This window comes from Bombina bombina, chromosome 1 (genome assembly GCF_027579735.1).
Source record: "Bombina bombina isolate aBomBom1 chromosome 1, aBomBom1.pri, whole genome shotgun sequence".
NCBI lineage: Eukaryota > Metazoa > Chordata > Amphibia > Anura > Bombinatoridae > Bombina > Bombina bombina.
In genome coordinates, this window is record NC_069499.1 from 553,117,182 (window position 1) to 553,137,882 (window position 20,701).

Sequence of the window (20,701 nt, forward strand, 5' to 3'; positions counted from 1 at the left end):
TTACACCTAATCTAATAGCCCTATTAAAATAAAAAGGCTCCCCCAAAATAAAAAAAACCCTAGCCTAAACTAAACTACCAATAGCCCTTAAAAGGGCCTTTTGCGGGGCATTGCCCCAAAGTAATCAGCTCTTTCACCTGTAAAAAAAAATACCAACAACCGCCCCAACAGTAAAACCCACCATCCACACAACCAACCCCCCAAATAAAATACTATCTAAAAAAACCTAAGCTAAAAAAGAGCATTTGGATGGGCATTGTCCTTAAAAGGGCAGTTAGCTCTTTTACCGCTCAAAGTCCCTAACCTAAAAATAAAACCCACCCAATACACCCTTAAAAAAAACTAACACTAACCCCCTGAAGATCGACTTACCAGGGAGATGTCTTCATCCAAGCCGGGCGAAGTGGTCCTCCAGACGGGCAGAAGTCTTCATCCAAGCCGGGCAGAAGTGGTTCGTCCAGATGGGCAGAATTCTATCAGCCAATCGGAATTAAGGAAGAAAAAAATCCTATTGGCTGATTCAATCAGCCAATAGGATTGAACTCTCATTCTATTGGCTGATTGGAACAGCCAATAGGATTTTTTCTACCTTAATTCTGACCGGCTGATAGAATTCTATCAGCCAATCGAAATCTAAGGGTCGCCATCTTGGATGACGTCACTTAAAGGTACCTTCATTCTGTTTTAGTCGTCGCCAGAAGAGGATGCTCCGCATCGGATGTCTTGACTGTGGACCCCCTCCGCGCCGGATGAATGAAGATAGAAGATGCCGTCTGGATGAAGACTTCTGCCTGTCTGGAGGACCACTTCTGCCCGGCTTGGATGAAGACTTCTGCCCGTCTGGAAGACCACTTCGCCAGACTTGGATGAAGACGTCTCCCGGTAAGTCGATCTTCAGGGGGTTAGTGTTAGGTTTTTTTAAGGGTGTATTGGGTGGGTTTTATTTTTTAGATTAGGGTTTGGGCGGCAAAAGAGCTAACTGCTCTTTTAAGGGCAATGCCCATCCAAATGCCCTTTTGAGGGCAATGGGTAGCTTAGGTTTTTTTAGATAGTATTTTATTTGGGGTGTTGGTTGTGTGGGTGGTTTTACTGGTGGGGGGTTATTTGTATTTTTTTTTACAGGTAAAAGAGCTGATTACTTTGGGGCAATGCCCCGCAAAAGGTCCTTTTAAGGGCTATTGGTAGTTTAGTTTAGGCTAGGTTTTTTTTTTATTTTGGGGGGGCTTTTTTATTTTAATAGGGCTATTAGATTAGGTGTAATTAGTTTTAATTTCTGTAATTTGTTTATTATTTTCTGTAATTTAGTGTTTTGGTTTTTTTTGTACTTTAGCTAATTTAATTTAATTTAGGTAATTGTATTTAATTTAGTTAATTTATTTAATTATAGTGTAGTGTTAGGTGTTAGCGTAACTTAGGTTAGGTTTTATTTTACAGGTAAATTTGTATTTATTTTAGCTAGGTAGTTATTAAATAGTTAATAACTATTCTACCTAGTTAAAATTAATACAAACTTGCCTGTAAAATAAAAATAAACCCTAAGCTAGCTACAATGTAACTATTAGTTATATTGTAGCTAGCTTAGGGTTTATTTTACAGTTAAGTATTTAGTTTTTAATAGGAATAATTTAGTTAATGATAGGAATATTTATTTAGAGTTATTTAAATTATATTTAAGTTAGTGGGTGTTAGGTTTAGGGTTAGACTTAGGTTTAGAGGTTAATAACTTTAATATAGTGGCGGCGACATTGGGGGCGGCAGATTAGGGGTTAATAAATGTAGGTAGGTGGCGGTGATGTTAGGGACGGCAGATTAGGGGTTAATAATATTTAACTAATGTTTGCGAGGCAGGAGTGCGGCGGTTTAGGGTTAATATATTTATTATAGTGGCAGCGAAGTTGGGGGCGGCAGATTAGGGGTTAATAAGTGTAGGTAGGTGGCGCGACATTGGGGCAGCAGATTAGGGGTTAATAAATATAATGTAGGTGTCGGAGATGTTGGGGCAGCAGGTTAGGGGTTCATAAATATAATGTAGGTGGCGGGGGTGTCCGGAGCGGCAGATTAGGGGTTAATAAATATAATGTAGGTGTCGGAGATGTTGGGGGCAGCAGGTTAGGGGTTCATAAATATAATGTAGGTGGCGGGGGTGTCCGGAGCGGCAGATTAGGGGTTAAATTTTTTTTTTCGTATTTGCGATGCGGGAGGGCCTCAGTTTAGGGGTTAATAGGTAGTTTATGGGTGTTAGTGTACTTTTTAGCACTTTAGTTATGAGTTTTATGCTAAGGCGTTGTACCATGAAACTCTTATCTACTGACTTTTAATTGCGTTGGGACTCTTGACGGGGTAGGGTGTACCGCTCACTTTTTGGCCTCCCAGGACAGACTCATAATACCGGCACTATGGAAGTCCCATAGAAAAAAGACTATACGAAGTTTGCGTAAGTCGTTTTGCGGTAAGGCCAAAAAAGTGTGCGGTCACCCTATACCTTCAAGACTCGTAATACCAACGTGCGTAAAAAAAGCAGCGTTAGGACCTCTTAAAGCTGCTTTTTTACCCTAACGCACAACTCGTAATCTAGCCGTTATTTTTGTATTTTTTAAAAAAGAATGTTTATAAAATAAATATATTTTATATACAATTATGGTGTCCTTTTTATTTAAAATTTTTACACTTAAATATACATTTTAGTACTTTTGGGTATTTAAGTGAGCAAGAACTAACAAGAGCAATGACTTATTTTCAGTGATAAATAAAGCGCATGTACCAATGCAACATGAGAAATAAGAATTATTTGTATTCTCCTATGCATTCGCCTAAGCGAGCCTTTGGAGAAGCGCATCTGTGCGCCAATATTTATAAAAAGTGTAGTATTTTTTTGCACTTTTTCAAAGATGAGCTGGGGCAATGTAATGATAAATATTGCTCCAGGGCTGATGTTATTTTTCCTCCCTACTTTCTCCTTAGAGACTCCCTTCCCTCTAGCAACACTGGGCTACTGTGCAGGGTCTGCCAGACAGCTACAGCCTTGTCCCGAAAAAGAGAGGTTTTTCAGCAGCAAAGAGAGTAATATGCTGAGTACATGAGGCTGAGCCTGTGTGCTCCATGTTGGTCAGACTGCATTATTTTCAAGGGTCTTGATCCTCTGCTCTGTCTGGCTCACTCTACAACAAAGTTTTTATGAGCAGAATTATTGTGCAATGTTACCAAAGCCTTTAATGAAAAAATATTCATAGCCATGAAATTGAGATACATTATCTATCTATCTATCTATCTATCTATCTATCTATCTATCTATCTATCTATCATCTATCTATCTATCTATCTATCTATCTATCTATCTATCTATCTATCTATCTATCTATCTCTATGGTGGAAATATTTAATCCTAAAAGGTACATTATACTGTACAGTATATACACATACAAACTCTCTCTCTCTCTCTCTCTCTCTCTCTCTCTCTCTTTCTCTCTCTCTCTCTCTCTCTCAAAATAGGGTAGACAGTGGCACTGTATTAGTTTGATATGAAGGGAAAAATATTCAGTATTCTCTATATTAAAGGGACATATGTTAAAACATGTAATTTTATCATTGTTATAACAAAAAACACATATTTGCCTACATTGATATTATTGTACTGTTTATGATATGCTATTGTTTTGCCTCTCCCTTGAAAAACGTCCTGCAGACGCCCATGAGTTTACTTAATAATTTAAGAACACGTGAACAAGCTTATGCAATGAGGCTAAATCTTATTGAGATAGTTATCTCATTTTCTCTGATGACAGCTACAGATAAATCACACACTAATCCTACTATATGAACTAATAACTAAACAGAGTATATAAAGCTATTTAATAATGCAGAGCGCCCCACCAACCTGGACTTTTATGGGTGGGGAGCCCTTTAACAAGTAATCTGGGGCAACAGAAACCCCACCAAGGAACTTAATTTTTTGATTTGTCAGTCATTCTGTGCCCTCTCTCTTCTATTCCAAACCTATTTATGTACAGTCTCTGCTACACTTTATTTGATTCCTTATATTAATTTTGTAAATGTCTATTTAATCTTTATACTTGCCTTTTCTGCTGGTAAACTGCATCTGTTTGCCACAGTGTCTATCCATATCTCTGAGAGCATCCCCACTTGTGGGTATCCATATCCCCTGCAGAGTGCCCCTGGCGGTAAATTTGTTCTACAAGTAGTCACAGAACATCGGATATTGGGAATGCTATATGCATTCTGGAGACCCAGCAAAGACACAGCAAGTACCTTAATTTTGGAGAGTAAACAAAAATGTATAAGAAATGTATTACATTAGAGTTTTCATTATAAATACAAATTACATTTAAAAGAATTAAATAATTGATAAATATTATTACAAAAATAGGTAGAGTTAAAGGGACAGTCTAGGCCAATATAAACTTTCATGATTCAGATAGAGCATGTCATTTTAAACAATTTTCCAATTTACTTTTATCCCCAATTTTGCTTTGTTCTCTTGGTATTCTTAGTTGAAAGCTTAACCTAGGAGGTTCATATGCTAATTTCTTAGACCTTGAAGGCCACCTCTTTTCAGAATGAATTTTAACAGTTTTTCACCACTAGAGGGGGTTAGTTCATGTATTTCATATAGATAACACTGTGCTCGTGTACGTGAAGTTATCTGGAAACAGGCACTGATTGGCTAAACTGCATGTCTGTCAAAAGAACTGAAATAAGGGGGCAGTTTGCAGAGGCTTACATACAAGGTAATCACAGAGTTTAAAAGTATATTAATATAACAGTGTTGGTTATGCAAAACTGGGGAATGGGTAATAAAGAGATTATCTATCTTTTAAAACAATTACAATTCTGGTGTAGACTGTCCCTTTAAATCAATGTCCAGTGAGTCTACAGGGTATTTTTATAGAGCAATAGTAAACTTGCTTTTATCCATACACTGTCAGAATAAAAGGGTACAGTTGGGGTCCGTTTGTAAATACAGAAGCCCATATTTATCAAGGTCTGTCGGACCTGATCCAACAGTGCGGATCAGGTCCGACAGACCTCGCTGAATACGGCGAGCAATACGCTCGCCGTATTCAGCATTGCACCGGCAGCTCACAAGAGCTGCTGGTGCAACGCCGCCCCCTGCAGACTCGCGGCCAATAGGCCGCCAGCAGGGGGGTGTCAATCAACTCGATCGTACTCGATCGGGTTGATTTCCGGCGATGTCTGTCAGCCTGCTCAGAGCAGGCAGACAGGTTATGGAGCAGCAGTCTTTGTGACCCCTGCTTCATAACTGCTGTTTCTGGTGAGCCTGCAGGCTCGCCAGAAACACGGGGCATCAAGCTCCATTTGGAGCTTGATAAATATGCCCCTTAGGGTACAACTGCTGTGGTTGTAACCTCAATGGATCATAATTACACCTTAAGAAACTAATATGTACCATTTAGGGGTAACTAAGGTACAAATATGTTTCCAACTGTCAAAGGTTCCATGTCTGTACCATTTAATCCCCAAAAAAAGATACAATCACTTGTGTGACTAAAAGGTTGAGGGAGATGGGTGGTTCAAGGCTGCCAAACCCTGAAAGTCTATATAATTTGTACACCTCAATTATTCAATGCACACATAACTGGCAGTCACCAAAAATTAATTCAACATATATGTTGTACAGCAAAATAATTAATGTTCAATGGTTGTTGGTTTTATGCAAGAAGAGGGCAACGCAACAAAAAATACTTAACAACCCATACCTTCAATGACACTGGGTTGCTGTTTCTAATTAGTACAATATCACTTAACATTTTAATGTTTATATTGAGAGCATAAATATGTTAACTCTTAAGCATAAAGCAAATATATTAACTTAAATTACAAATATATTTTTTTTGAATTCTATAAAATAAACAAGAGCTGTTTAAAGGGACAGTCTACCATAGAATTGTTATTGTTTTAAAAGATAGATAACCCCTTTATTACCCATTTCCCAGTTTTGCATAACCAACGCAGTTATATTAATATACTTTTTACCTATGTGATTACCTTGTATCTAGGAACCTTCTTCCAGCCCCCTGATCACATGACTGTGACTGTTTATTATCTATTGTCTTAAATTTAGCATTGTATTGTGCTAAATCTTAAATAACCCCCTGTGCCTGAACACAGTGTTATCTATATGGCCCACGTGTACTTTCTGTCTCTTTGTGTTGAAAAGAGATTTAAAAAGCATGTGATAAGAGGCAGCCCTCAAAGGCTTAGAAATTAGCATATGAGCCTACCTATGTTTAGTTTAAACTAAGAATACCAAGAGAAAAAAGCAAATTTGATGATAAAAGTAAATTGGAAAGTTGATTAAAATTAAAAGTCCTATGTGAATAATGAAAGTTTAATTTATACTAGACTGTCCCTTTAAGAACCTGTTATAAAAAAAATAAAATAAAATTGTAACTGTTCCCCAGTCACATACATGAACATTGTGTAATACGCCATAGCACCATCTATTGGTTTAAAGTTCCTTGACATGTGTAACACAGCTCCATCTATTGGTAGAAGGTTCATCACCAAAATGTACACTGGGGAAATAGACTAATTTGCATATATTTTGCATAGAGGGACAATTTAATGTATTGTAAATTTTATCGATTATCCCTCCCCTGAATCTCCCTTCTTTTCGTTGGAATTATATTTTATTATTATTATGTTGTTTTCTATATGTTTGCTATATATTTATGTTTTATGTGGTGTGTCACCCTAAGTTAAATAGGGTGTTGATAGAGTCTAGTACAGAGTGAAATGTAACACTTTGAGTTGCTCCTTTTGGAACTGGTTATTTAGCCTGGTTCTTTCAGGAGTTCCTGTAGCAGTGTAGGGCCCTGCTATTTGATTGCACTATTCAAACTTATAAAACTGCAGTGTGGCTATTGTAATCCTGTCTGAACAAGTTCACAGTAAATTAATGTATATTTGAATGGCATATAATAAAATTTATAGAGCAGCATTTGAATATGCTGTGTTGAGTACACATTTGCCATCATGAGGTACAAAGGGCTTGTCACTGGGGCAGTACCCTTAAAAGGCCAAGTTTGCACTATTTTTAAGGGTACATTATGGTACCTTAACATTGAGGTCCAATCTAGTCACCAAAGGTACATATTTGCCTTTAAAAGGTACAATCTGCAAGGGTACCAATATGTACCCATGTTAAAGGGTACAGCAGGTGTACCTTTGAGGGTGCTGCCCCAGTGACAAGCTGTTGTACCCCTAAAGGTACAATTTTTGCAAATTTTTTCTGACAGTGTAGGCTCCACAGGACAAAGCAGAAAATGTACTTTTTTTCACTCAAAATGTAAACACAGACATCAGCTTCAAATGAAAAGGTGGGAGATTTGTAAAAATGTGCACTGACGGTGTGTTTCTAACATTTTGTGGCATCCCTTGCCCAAGCTGTATATATCCTATGTTGCCCTTGTGAGTCTCTCCTCTTTAAAGGGGTACTGTACTAAAACACTTTCTATCATCTACATGAAAGAGCAGCATTTATACACATAGGCCCTTTTATCATTTAAATTTAAACCTATATAACAGTAGTAGTGCACTTCCTACTAGTGCAAATTAACGTATCAACCAATCATCATTACCCTGAAGTAATAATAACTCATTCAACATTAGTATGAATTATATAACAGCGGTATTAGTTTTAGCTCAAATGTAAAAAATCTCCAGACAAGGATGAGGGGCGACATGATATACGGAAGGCCGCTACTAACCCGCAGAATGCTGAGGCCTGCCAACAGAGTGTGGAGGTCCGAGAAGCCTAAAAAGAAAGCCGCATTTGAGCATAGAGAAGCGGCATTGACATCTCCATACATCTGGATTGTGAATATTCTGATTGGCCGTAGTAGGAGCCTAAGGGAGGTAGACACAGCTCAGAGCTGGAGAGTTTAATCAGCTCTGACACAGGAGGTCAGTTTTGAATGGTGTTGGAACCGGAGGAATAGCAGAGAAATTTAAATCAGCTGATGAAGATACTGCTCCCAAGAGTGGGACCTAGGACAAGCAGGCCTTGGAATCTACTGGGGTGCAAGTAATGGGGGAAGGTATCTCCCGCAAGGTGGGGTCAGCAACTGAAAAGAGAGTACTCACTTTTTTTCTGGGCAGTGGGAGTAAGATATAGAAGAAAATGGGAATAGGTGCTATGCACTTCCCCTGTTTAATATAACATTGTTATACTGTGATGGTGGTGTTATCACAATAGATGCAGAAAAAGCATTTGATAATATAACTTGGGACCACTTAAATACTGTTTTAGAAAAACATGACCTGGGAAATAATTTTGTTAATACAGTTAAATCATTATATAGGACTTCAGTGGCCAGCATCTTGGTGAATAATCACAAATCTCTCCCAATAAAATTAAATAAAGGGACAAGACAGGGGTGTCCTTTGTCCCCATTAATTTTTAATCTCTCATTAGATCCATTGGTCATATGTCTTATAAATACATATGAAGGATTAAAGATAGCAAATGCAGAAATCCAGTTAGCAATGGCCTAGATTTAGAGTTTTGTCGGTAAAGACCCGCGTAGCTAACGCTGCTTTTTTTCCCAACGCACCCTTCCAACAACGCTGGTATTTAGATTTGTCTGAGGGGCTGCGTTAGGCTCAAAAAAGGGTGCGTTGAGCTTAATTTAGCTCCACTTCAACCCTCAATACCAGCGTTGCTTACGGTAGCGGTAAGCAGCTAAAACGTGCTTGTGTACAATATCCCCATAGGAAACAATGGGGCAGTTTGGGCTGAAAAAAACCTAACACCTGCAAAAAAGCAGCGTTCAGCTCCTAACGCAGCCCCATTGTTTCCTATGGGGAAACACTCTCTAAGTCTACACCTAACACTAGGCTGACCATATTGCCGCTTTAAAAAGGGACACATATGAAAAATGCATATGTCAGGGCTGTTTTCAGGGCTGTTTAAAGAAATGTTTTGTATAAGAACCCTGACATATGTATTTTTCATATGTGTTCCTTCTCAAAGCGGCAATATGGTCAGCCTACCTAACACCCTAACATGAACCCCGAGTCTAAACACCCCTAGCCTTACACTTATTAACCCCTAATCTGCCGCCCCCGCTATCGCTGACACCTTCATTATATTATTAACCCCTAATCTGCTGATCCGGACACCGCCGCAACCTACATTATACCTATGCTCTGAACCCCTAATCTGCTGCCCCTAACACCACCGACCCCTATATTATATTTATTAACCCCTAATCTGCCCCCCCAACGTTGCCGCTACTTTACCTACATTTATTAACCCCTAATCTGCCGACCGGACCTCGCTGCCACTATAATAAATGTATTAACCCCCTAAACCGCCACACTCCCACCTTGCAAACACTAGAATAAATAGTATTTAATGATAGTGTAGTGTTAGGTTAAATTGTAACTTAGGTTAGGATTTATTTTACAGGTAATTTTGTACTTATTTTAGCTAGGTAGCTATTAAATAGTTCTTAACTATTTAATAGCTATTGTACCTAGTTAAAATAAATACAAAGTTGCCTGTAAAATAAATATAAATCCTAAAACAGCTACAATGTAATTATTAGTTATATTGTAGCTATATTAGGGTTTATTTTATAGGTAAGTATTTAGTTTTAAATAGGATTAATTTATTTAATTTTAGGAATATTATTTCGTTTAATTTAAATTATATTTATGTTAGGGGGGTGTTAGGGTTAGAGTTAGGGGTTAATACATTTATTATAGTAGGGGCTACGGTGCGGGCGGGAGATTAGGGGTTAATAATTGTAGGTAGGTGGCGGCGATGTTAGGGAGGGCAGATTAGGGGTTAATACTATTTATTCTAGTGTTTGCGAGGTGGGAGTGTGGCGGTTTAGGGGTTAATACATTTATTATAGTGGTGGCGAGGTCCGGTCGGCAGATTAGGGGTTAATAAGTCTAGTTAGGTAGCTGCAACAATGGGGGGCAGATTAGGGGTTAATAAATATAATATAGGGGTCGGCGATGTTAGGGGCAGCAGATTAGGGGTTCATAGGTATAATGTAGGTGGCGGGGGTGTCCGGTCGGTAGATTACGGGTTAAAAAAATGTATTATAGTGGCGGCGATGTGGGGGGGGGGCCTCGGTTTAGGGGTACATAGGTAGTTTATGGGTGTTAGTGTACTTTGTAGCACAGTAGTTAAGAGCTTTATATTCCGGCGTTAGCCCATAAAGCTCTTAACTACTGACTTTTTTTGGCAGTAGGAGTCTTATCGGTAAAGGGTCTACCGCTCACTTCTCCCAAGACTCCAAATACCGGCGTTAGGCAGATCCCATTGAAAAGATAGGATACGCAATTGGAGTAAGGGGATCTGCGGTAGCCTGGAATCGCAGTAGGGAAGTGAGCATTAGACCCTTTCCTGGCTGACTCTAAATACCCGCGGGCAGTAAAAAGCAGCGTTAGGACCCCTTAACGCTGCTTTTGACGGCTAACACCAAACTCTAAATCTAGGCGAATGTATGCTGATGACTTGATACTATTCATAAACAAAATATATAAAAAGTTTCCTAAAATAATAGAAAAGTTTATTAAATATGTCTCATTTTCTGGCAAGGGGAACACCTGTTTTGGTGTTAAAGGGATAGTCTAGTCAAAATGTAACCTTCATGATTCAGATAGAGCATGCAATTCTAAGCAACTTTCTAATTTACTCCTATTATCAATTTTTCTTCGTTCTCTTGGTATCTTGATTTGAATTTAAGTTTAGGAGATGGCCCATTTTTAGTTCACCTTGGTAGTTCTTGCTAATTGGTGGCTACATTTAGGTGCTGAACCAATAATGGTCCGGCTCCTATGCTTACATTCTTGCTTTTTCAAATAAAGATACCAAGAGAACGAAGAAAGATTGATAATAGGAGTAATTTAGAAAGTTGGAGACAGATAATATAAGACCACATACAATGTTTAAAACCGGCACAGATAGAGACCAGTATATAACCACTCACGTAACAATGTGTTAAGTATATAAACTTGAAATGGTTACTGGAAACCCCATTTGCAACAACGTAAACACATATATATATATAGAGAGAGAAATAGGGAAACAGTCCCAGGGTATATGTCAATACAGACTTAAGGGGAATACCAGAGACCAAATATAGAGTATAGAGCTTAACTCCACAGGTGGAACCAATATCACACCAGAGGATATGTGTAAGAGAGTAGGATATACAAATTATAATAAAGCAATATTAGTTATACTATTGGGATAAATAAGTAAGAAGCCACATATGAGGAATACAGTATATGTACAGTATATGCTATAATGGGGGACACAGTCCCAAAAAGTATTAGTGAAAGACCAATAGCCCAATAAGTATTATGTACACCCACAGTATAGGAGCCTAGATCCAAATGTGGCACATATTGCACAAAGATGGTTAGTAACACTAAAGAGGGAAAAACCCCAGAAACAAACTGCTAGATTACGAGTTTTTGTCGGTAAGGCTTGCGGGTCTAATGCTCCTTTTTTTCCCACCGCTCCCTTAAGCCAATGCTGGTATTACAGGTTTTTTTAAACCTGGTGTTAGCCGCAAAAAAGGTGAGCGTAGAGCAAAGTCTAGCTCCACATCTCACCTCAATACCAGCGTTGCTTACGGTAGCGGTAAGCTGGCTAAACGTGCTCGTGCACAATTTCCCCATAGGAAACAATGGGGCTGAGCTGGCTGAAAAAAACCTAACACCTGCAAAAAAGCAGCGTTCAGCTCCTAACGCAGCCCCATTGTTTCCTATGGGAAAATAAAAAATATGTCTGTACCTAACACCCTAACATGAACCCCAAGTCTAAACACCCCTAATCTTACACTTATTAACCCCTAATCTGCTGCCCCCGACATCGTCGCCACCTGCATTATACTATTAACCCCTAATCTGCCGCTCCGGACACCGCCGCCACCTACATTATACTTATAAACCCCTAATCTGCTGCCCCCAACATCGCCGACACCTACATTATAGTTATTAACCCCTAATCTGCCCCCCCCCCAACATCGCCGCAACTATATTAAATTAATTAAAATAACTACAATTAAATAAATTATTCCTATTTAAAACTAAATACTTACCTATAAAATAAATAAACCATAAGATAGCTACAATATAACTAATAGTTAAATTGTAGCTAGCTTATTATTTATTTTTATTTTACAGGCAACTTTGTATTTATTTTAACTAGGTACAATAGTTATTAAATAGTTATTAACTATTTAATAACTACCTAGCTAAAATAAGTAGAAAATTACCTGTAAAATAAATCCTAACCTAAGTTACAATCTAGGATCCGCGAGCACATAAATAACATAAAAATGGGCACACTCACAACACCCCTAATCACACATTTTCTCCAGGTCCACGACAAAGACCCCAGCCCTCTCACCTGGACAATAGTCAAACACATTCCCCCCCCTGTAAGGGGAGGGAATAGAGATCTCATGTTAGCCAGAGAAGAGATCTTCTGGATACTAAAAATGAACACGAGAAGACCATCTGGCCTAAACAGTGAATTTGATCTCATCAATTTTTGGCATTAAGTAACTCTAGCCTCCACAATATTGCATTTAACATAAGGGAACTCCACTTTACAACACTAAATCAATAAGTGAACTATGGTGTAGCATATTTGTAATATTACCCATAGATAATATATAATAGTTAATGGAGCCTCAAAGCTATTATAACAAGAATAAAATCAGATTTAATCAAGTTTAGCTAGGTTTAGTTTAATCCAACCTGTGAGCCAGAACTAATATGATTACGGTTGGAATAAGTGAGAGTGATAAGGATATTTTATTAAGTCATATAAGGTAACCTGTTAGTTTAAGTTTAGACATGTCTAATACCAATATGTACTCATCTATAAGAGACAATATGGTAGTTAAGCAGCATAGGAGGTGTGTTTGGAATTAACCAATAGGGTTTGATGTAACTCTTTTTAAATTGGGGTTGATGGTCACTAAGGTATGCTATGACTACGGCATGGGGAGCCGAAACGCGTCAGCATTAGTGACCACCAACCTACTGCTTATCCAAAGTGTGCTGTACATAGTATTTGGATGAAGGCGCTAATACCTGTCTTTTAACTGGTTTTCACGAATAAAGGAAAAGATTTTATCACTGCACAGAGTGCCGAGTAATCCTTCATTCACCTTGTATCTAAGTTACAATTACACCTAACACTACACTATCATTAAACTAATTACCTAAACTACCTACAATTAATTACAATTAAATTCAATAAACTAAATTACGAAAAAAACAAACACTAAATTACAGAAAATAAAAAAAGAATTACAAGAATTTTAAACTAATTACACCTAATCTAATCCCCCTAATAAAATATAAAAGCCCCCCAAAATAATTAAATTTCCCTACCCTATACTAAATTACAAATAGTCCTTAAAAGGGCCTTTTGCGGGCATTGCCCCAAAGTAATCAGCTCTTTTACCTGGAAAAAAAAGTACAATCCCCCCAACATTACAACCCACCACCCACACACCCCTACTCTAAAACCCACCCAATCCACCCTTAATAAAACCTAACACTACCCCCTTGAAGATCACCCTACCTTCAGCCGTCGTCACCCAGCCGGGCACAAGTGGTCATCCGATGGGGCAGAAGATGACATCCAGACCGGCAGAAGTCTTCATCCTATCCGGGCAGAAAAGGACATCCGGACCGGCAGAAGGCTTCATCCAAGCGGCATCTTCTATCTTCTTCCATCCGATGAGGAGCGACTCCATTTTGAAGACATCCGGTGCAGAGCATCCTTCCATCACGACGGACTAATGACAAATGACGGTTCCTTTAAATGACGTCATCCAAGATGGCGTCCCTCGAATTCTGATTGGCTGATAGGATTCTATCAGCCAATCGGAATTAAGGTAGGAAAAATCCGATTGGTTGATTTAATCAGCCAATCGGATTGAAGTTCAATCCGATTGGCTGATTGGATCAGCCAATAGAATTGACCTTGCATTCTATTGGCTGATCCAATCAGCCAATCGGATTGAACTTCTATCCGATTGGCTGATTAAATCAACCAATCAGATTTTTCCTACCTTAATTCTGATTGGCTGATAGAATCCTATCAGCCAATCGGAATTCAAGGGACGCCATCTTGGATGACGTCATTTAAAGGAACCGTCATTCGTCGAGTAGTCGTCGTGCTGGATGGATGCTCCACGTCGGATGTCTTCAAGATGGAGCCACTCCTCGTCGGATGGAAGAAGATAGAAGATGCCGCTTGGATGAAGCCTTCTGCCGGTCCAGATGTCCTCTTCTGCCCGGGTAGGATGAAGACTACTGCCCGGATCGGATGACCACTTGTGCCCGGCTGGGTGAAGACGGCTCAAGGTAGGGTGATCTTCAATGGGGTAGTGTTTTTTTAAGGGGGGATTGGGTGGGTTTTAGAGTAGGGGTGTGTGGTGGGTTGTAATGTTGGGGGGTATTGTAATTTTTTTTACAGGTAAAAGAGCTGATTACTTTGGGGCAATGCCCCGCAAAAGGCCCTTTTAAGGGCTATTTGTAATTTAGTATAGGGTAGGGCATTTTATTATTTTGGGGGGCTTTTTTATTTTATTAGGGGGCTTAGATTAGGTGTAATTAGTTTAAACTTCTTGTAATTTTTTTTTCTGTAATTTAGTGTTTGTTTTTTTTCAGTAATTTAGTTTATTGAATTTAATTGTAATTAATTGTAGGTAGTTTAGGTAATTAGTTTAATGATAGTGTAGTGTTAGGTGTAATTGTAACTTAGGTTAGGATTTATTTTACAGGTAATTTTGTACTTATTTTAGTACTATTGTACCTAGTTAAAATAAATACAAAGTTGCCTATGAAATAAATATAAATCCTAAGATAGCTACAATGTAACTATTAGTTATATTGTAGCTAGCTTAGGGTTTATTTTATCGGTAAGTATTTAGTTTTAAATAGGATTAATTTATTTAATTATGTTAAATTTATTTCGTTTAATTTAAATTAGATTTAAGTTTGGGGGGGTTAGGTTTAGACTTAGATTTTGGGATTAATACCTTTAATATAGTAGCGGCGACGTTGGGGATGGCAGATTAGGGGTTAATAAATGTAAGTAGGTGTCGGCGATGTTAGGGCAGGCAGATTAGGGGTTAATAAGATTTAACTAGTGTTTGTGAGGCGGGAGTGCAGCGGTTTAGGGGTTAATACATTTATTAAAGTGGTGGCGATGTCCGGTCGGCAGATTAGGGGTTAAATAATTTTATTATAGTGTTTGTGATGTGGGGGGGCCTCGGTTTAGGGGTTAATAGGTAGTTTATGGGTGTTAGTGTTAGCCCATAAAACTCTTAACTACTGACTTTTAAATGCGGTACCAGTCTTGACAGGAGAGGCTGTACCGCTCACTTTTTGGAAGACTCATAATACCGACGTTATGCAAGTCCCATTGAAAAGATAGGATACACAATTGACGTAAGGGGATTTGCGGCAGCCTCGAGACGCGGAAGAAAAGTGAACGGTAGACCCTTTCCTGCCTGACTCGTAATACCAGCGTTAGGTAAAAAGCAGCGTTGGGACCTCTCAACGCTGCTTTTTAAGGCTCACGCCAAACTCGGAATCTCGGTGAAAGTTAGGTAGTGCAGGTACAATAATTAGGCTAGGATGTACAGATTATAGTGGAGCGATGTTAGGTATACTCCTGGGATAGATACTGTAAGTAAAAAGCCACATATGAGGAATACAGTATATGTTAATAAGGGTGACACAGTCCCAAAAATTACTGGTGGAAGGCAAATAGCCCAATAAGAATGACCTAAACCCAGAGTATAAAAGCCTAATTCCAAATGTGGCCCATATTGCACACAGATGGTTACACTAAAGAGGGGAAAATCCCCAATAACAAAAGTATATCAGTTAGGTAGTGCAAGTACAATTAATAGGCTAGAGAGGATGTGGAACAAATTTGACACATCAGAGTGGTATAAATCCGGTCTGTGGTCGCAGACCAAGAGGCCTCTTTTGCGTTCCACATCGATACATATAAAGATAGGTGGGAACAGGCACTCATTAATTGTTCAGAAGTACTTGTTGCTATATTGTCTGATTACAAAAATGAAGTCGTAACAGAACTTGATAAACAAATTAATGAGTGGAATTATAAACTGAACATGGGCCATCTCCTTTAGATAAATTTAAGAGTGCATATAAGACACTGCAACAAGAACTTGATAAAAAAAGAAGCAGAAATCATACAAACCAAATGTGCTAAGATTAAGAGGGATATAAAGGACTTTGAAAAAGGTAGGGGTTTTACCTGGGATGATAGATTACCCAGACGCAGACAACCTAATTCCACGTCAACAAAGACATATAATACCTCAGATAACGACTCTTCTACAATAGAATACAGTGACAACGAAACAGCTGGCACTTCAGAAAGCACACAACAGACTGCTTCTTTTTTAGAGAGAGGTTCTACAACCCCCAAAGCACCTATAAACAAACAGATAGGAGAAGGACAAGGAGGGGTAAGGGAGGGAGAGAGAGCACTCAGGGACAGAACAAGGTGGGGCTACAGGTACAACAACCAGAACAGGAGATGGGAGGACTGGTCCAGGAGACCAAGATGGTAGATATGGATAATAAAAACATACAAGTTATAAATCTCTCAAATAGAATTCTTACACCGATTCATACTGCGGTTCTTTCAAAGGGCTTGTCATTCTCCCCCACACCTACCCTTAATTAGTTTTGCCTAATAAAAGACTTGAACCTGTTTTGTCGAAAACTCACTTTGAAAAAAATATACAGGAAACATAACGATATCGACTGTATAGATCAACAAACACTTGACATACTCACTGACCTCATGGAAGAAAATTAAAATGAGAGTGGCACTACGAATTATACTAATGAGAATCTAGATAAGGTACTAAAGAGTAAATCCCAATTTATGCCTCCACAAAAATATCCCCTTATAGAGGCTTTTCTAAAAGTGGTGACTAGTGAACTTTTAAATCTAAAATATACACCATTTAGTAATCTTACTAGAGAAGAAAGAGCAGCCCTGGTGGAGATACAGAGTTGGGATGATGTTCTACTTAAACCAGCCGATAAGGGCGGTAATATCATAGTTTGGGACAAAGAAATGTATATCAAAGAGGCTATGAGGCAACTAAATGACAAACATTGTTACAAACTACTATTCTCTAATCCTGCTATAGATTTTAAGAACAAATATAGTACCCTTATCAACCAAGCCAAATTAGAAGGCTGTATTACAGAGAAGGAATGGACATTTCTTACTGTTAAACACACTAAAGTACCAACCTTCCACCTACTCCCGAAGGTTCATAAAAACAAAGACAAACCACCAGGGTGTCCTATCGTCTCCAGTATAGACAGTTTATGTGAACCAGAGAGTAAATTCCTGGATCTCTGTCTTAGAGGCATTGTACTGACTTTAACCTCTTACGTCAGGGATACTATGGACATACTAAGTAAATTAGATGGTATTCTCAGTGAAGATGATACTCTACTAATTACATGCGATGTTGAATCGCTTTATACTTCCATCAGACATGATAAGGGTTGTGAAGCGGTTGAATTTTTTCTCAATATGGAATCAAAAGAGAAACAAGACAGAAACAATTTCATTATTAAACTTCTCAATTTTGTACTGAAACATAACTTTTTTGTCTTTAATGATAGATTCTTTTTGCAAACACAAGGTACAGCCATGGGCCCCTTGTGTGCCCCCACCTACGCTAACATCTATTTGGGGTAGTGGGAACGTGAGATGGTATTCAATGACCAACTCATAGAATACACAGACAACGTGATCTTATGGCTACGTTATATAGATGAGGACAAGGAGATTAAATATCCCACAGTATACACAATGGAGATTAACAAAACAAAGGGAGTACCTTTTTAAACCTGCACATATACTTTTTTAGTATCCGGGTCTTATCAGAGCCTACTCACCCATAAGAAATCCAAAGACTTGGTGTTACCAAAGGCAGGAACAACTTTTCACTCCTCCTATCATGCAGCTCTTGTTAGCCATCAGACGAAGCAGAGTATCCAGGTATCCGTATGCCTTACGTGGCTGAGAAAATGCTCAGCACAATCTGCCCTTCTGTGTTAGCTTCTGTCTTGAAATCAGTGTGCAGCAATGAGCTGTAAGGAGGTGTAGGTGTCAGCATGTCAGCATGGGAGGAGGGGTGGAGGCTTTCTTCGGCCGGTGCAGGTGTAGATACTCACAGCAAGAGAGATACAGCAAGTACCAAATGGCTGGTAATAGGTTTTAACCTTGATGTTGCAATAAAGGAACTTTTTATCAGCAAGACCACCTTCTCTCTCTCTTTTCCTACGTTATATAGATGACCTACTAATTCTTTGGAAGGGCGGTGAGAACCACTTCAAAGAATTTCTAGGTATTCTAAACACTAATGACCTCAATCAACTCACCTATTCAATCAGCTCCAAGGAAGTTGAATTCCTGTATATTAAACTGACCAAAGACAACACTGGTAGGTTGAAATCAGATCTTTACAGAAAGCCTACAGCTACCAACTCAATACTAGAATTTAGTAGCTACCATTCATGGCCCAGTCGGTGAATTTCTTAGACTGAGGAAAAACTGCCCTGACCTGCATACTTTCTTTTCACGATGAAAAGAACTTAAGATGAGACTCAAAACTAGAGCCTATACGTGCAAAGTAATTAAAAAAGATTTTCATAGGGTCCTACATACTAATAGAGAAAATTTACTTGTACCAAAAAACAGATTCATTGTCTCAAATCAGAAAGTGAGGTTCATTACCACATATAATGAAAAACACACAGAAATAACAGACGGCTAGATTACAAGTTTTGCGTTGTGAGCCGTGCGGTGCTAACAAGCAGTTTTTTTCTCACCGCTCACTTACATACCGCGCTGGTATTACAGGATTTTACAAACCAGGCTTTAAAAGACAAAAAGTGAGCGTAGAGCAAAATTTAGCTCCAAATCTCACTTCAATACCAGCGCTGTGTAAGTCAGCGGTGAGCTGGTGTAATGTGCTCGTGCACGATTTCCCCATAGGAATCAACGGGGAGAGTCGGCTGAAAAAAAGTCTGCAAAAAAGCAGCGTATAACTCAGTATTGCAGCCCCATTGATTCCTATAGGAAAATAAAACGTATGTTTACACCTAACACCCTTACATGAACCCCATGTCTAAACACCCCTAATCTTACACTTATTAACCCCTAATCTGTCGCCCCCGACATCGCTGACACCAGCATTATATTTATTAACCCCTAATCTGCCGCTCCGGACACCGCCGCCACCTACATTATACTTATGAACCCCTAATCTGCTGCCCCCAACATCGCCGCCACCTACATTATATTTATTAACCCCTAATCTGCCGCCCCCAATGTCGCCACCACCTACCTACACTTATTAACCCCTAATATGCCGCCCCCAATGTCGCCACCACTATAATAAACATATTAACCCCTAAACCGCCGCACTCCTGCCTCGCAAACATTAGTTAAATATTATTATCCCCTAATCTGCCGATCCTAACATCACCGCCACCTACCTACATTTATTAACCCCTAATCTGCCGCCCCAATGTCGCCGCCACTATACTAAATGTATTAACCCCTAAACCTAAGTCTAACCCTAACACCCCCTAACTTAAATATAATTACAATAAATCTAAATAAATATTAATATCATTATATCATTACCTAAATAATTCCTATTTAAAACTAAATACTTACCTATAAAATAAACCCTAAACTAGCTACAATATAACTAATAGTTAACTTAGTTAAAGGGACATGCCACCCTCATTTTTTCTTTTATGATTTAGAAAAAGAATGCAATTTTAAACATCTTTCTAATTTACTTATATTATCTAATTTGTTTTATTCTCTTGATATTATTTGATGAAGAGCATATCTAGATATGCTCACTAGCTGCTGATTGGTTGCTGCACATAGAAGCCTTGTGTGATTGGCTCACCATGTGCATTGCTTTTTCTTCAACTAAGGTTATTTAAAAAATGAAGCAAAATAAATAATGGAAGTAAATTGTAATGTTGTTTAATTTTCTATTCTCTATCTGAATCATGAAAGAAAGATTTTGGGTTTAGTGGCCCTTTAACCTAAGTTACACTAACACCTAACACTACACTATAATTAAATAAATTAACTACATTAACAACAGTTAAATAAATTAAATTAGCTAAAGTACAAAAAAACTCCACTAATTTAAAGAAAATAAAAAACAAATTACAGATATTTAAACTAATTACACCTAATCTAATAGCCTATCAAAATAATAAAATGCCCCCCCCAAAATAAACAAAAACCCTAGCCTAAACTAAACTACCAATAGCCCTTAAAAGGGCATTTTGCAGGGCATTGCCCCAAAGTAATCAGCTCTTTTACCTGTAAAAAAAAAAAAAAAATACAAACAACCCCCCCAACAGTAAAACCCACCACCTACACAACCAACCCCCCAAATAAAATACTATCTAAAAAAAAATAAGCTCCCCATTGCCCTGAAAAGGGCATTTGTATGGGCATTGCCCTTCAAAGGGCAGTTAGCTCTTTTGCAGGCCCAAACCCTAACCTAAAAATAAAACCCACCCAATACACCCTTAAAAAAACCTAACACTAACCCCCTGAAGA

General features: G+C 38.5%; 1 protein-coding gene across 1 annotated transcript in view; it reads right to left on the reverse strand.

Annotated features, from left to right (window-relative positions):
- The window catches only part of LOC128645613 (aldehyde oxidase 2), a 243,993-nt gene that overhangs the window by 106,211 nt on the left and 117,081 nt on the right, over positions 1-20,701 (reverse strand). The window contains exon 18 of the mRNA XM_053698720.1: positions 4,075-4,266. Coding sequence (XP_053554695.1) covers positions 4,075-4,266 — 192 coding nt within the window. The remainder of the gene's footprint in view (positions 1-4,074; positions 4,267-20,701) is intronic.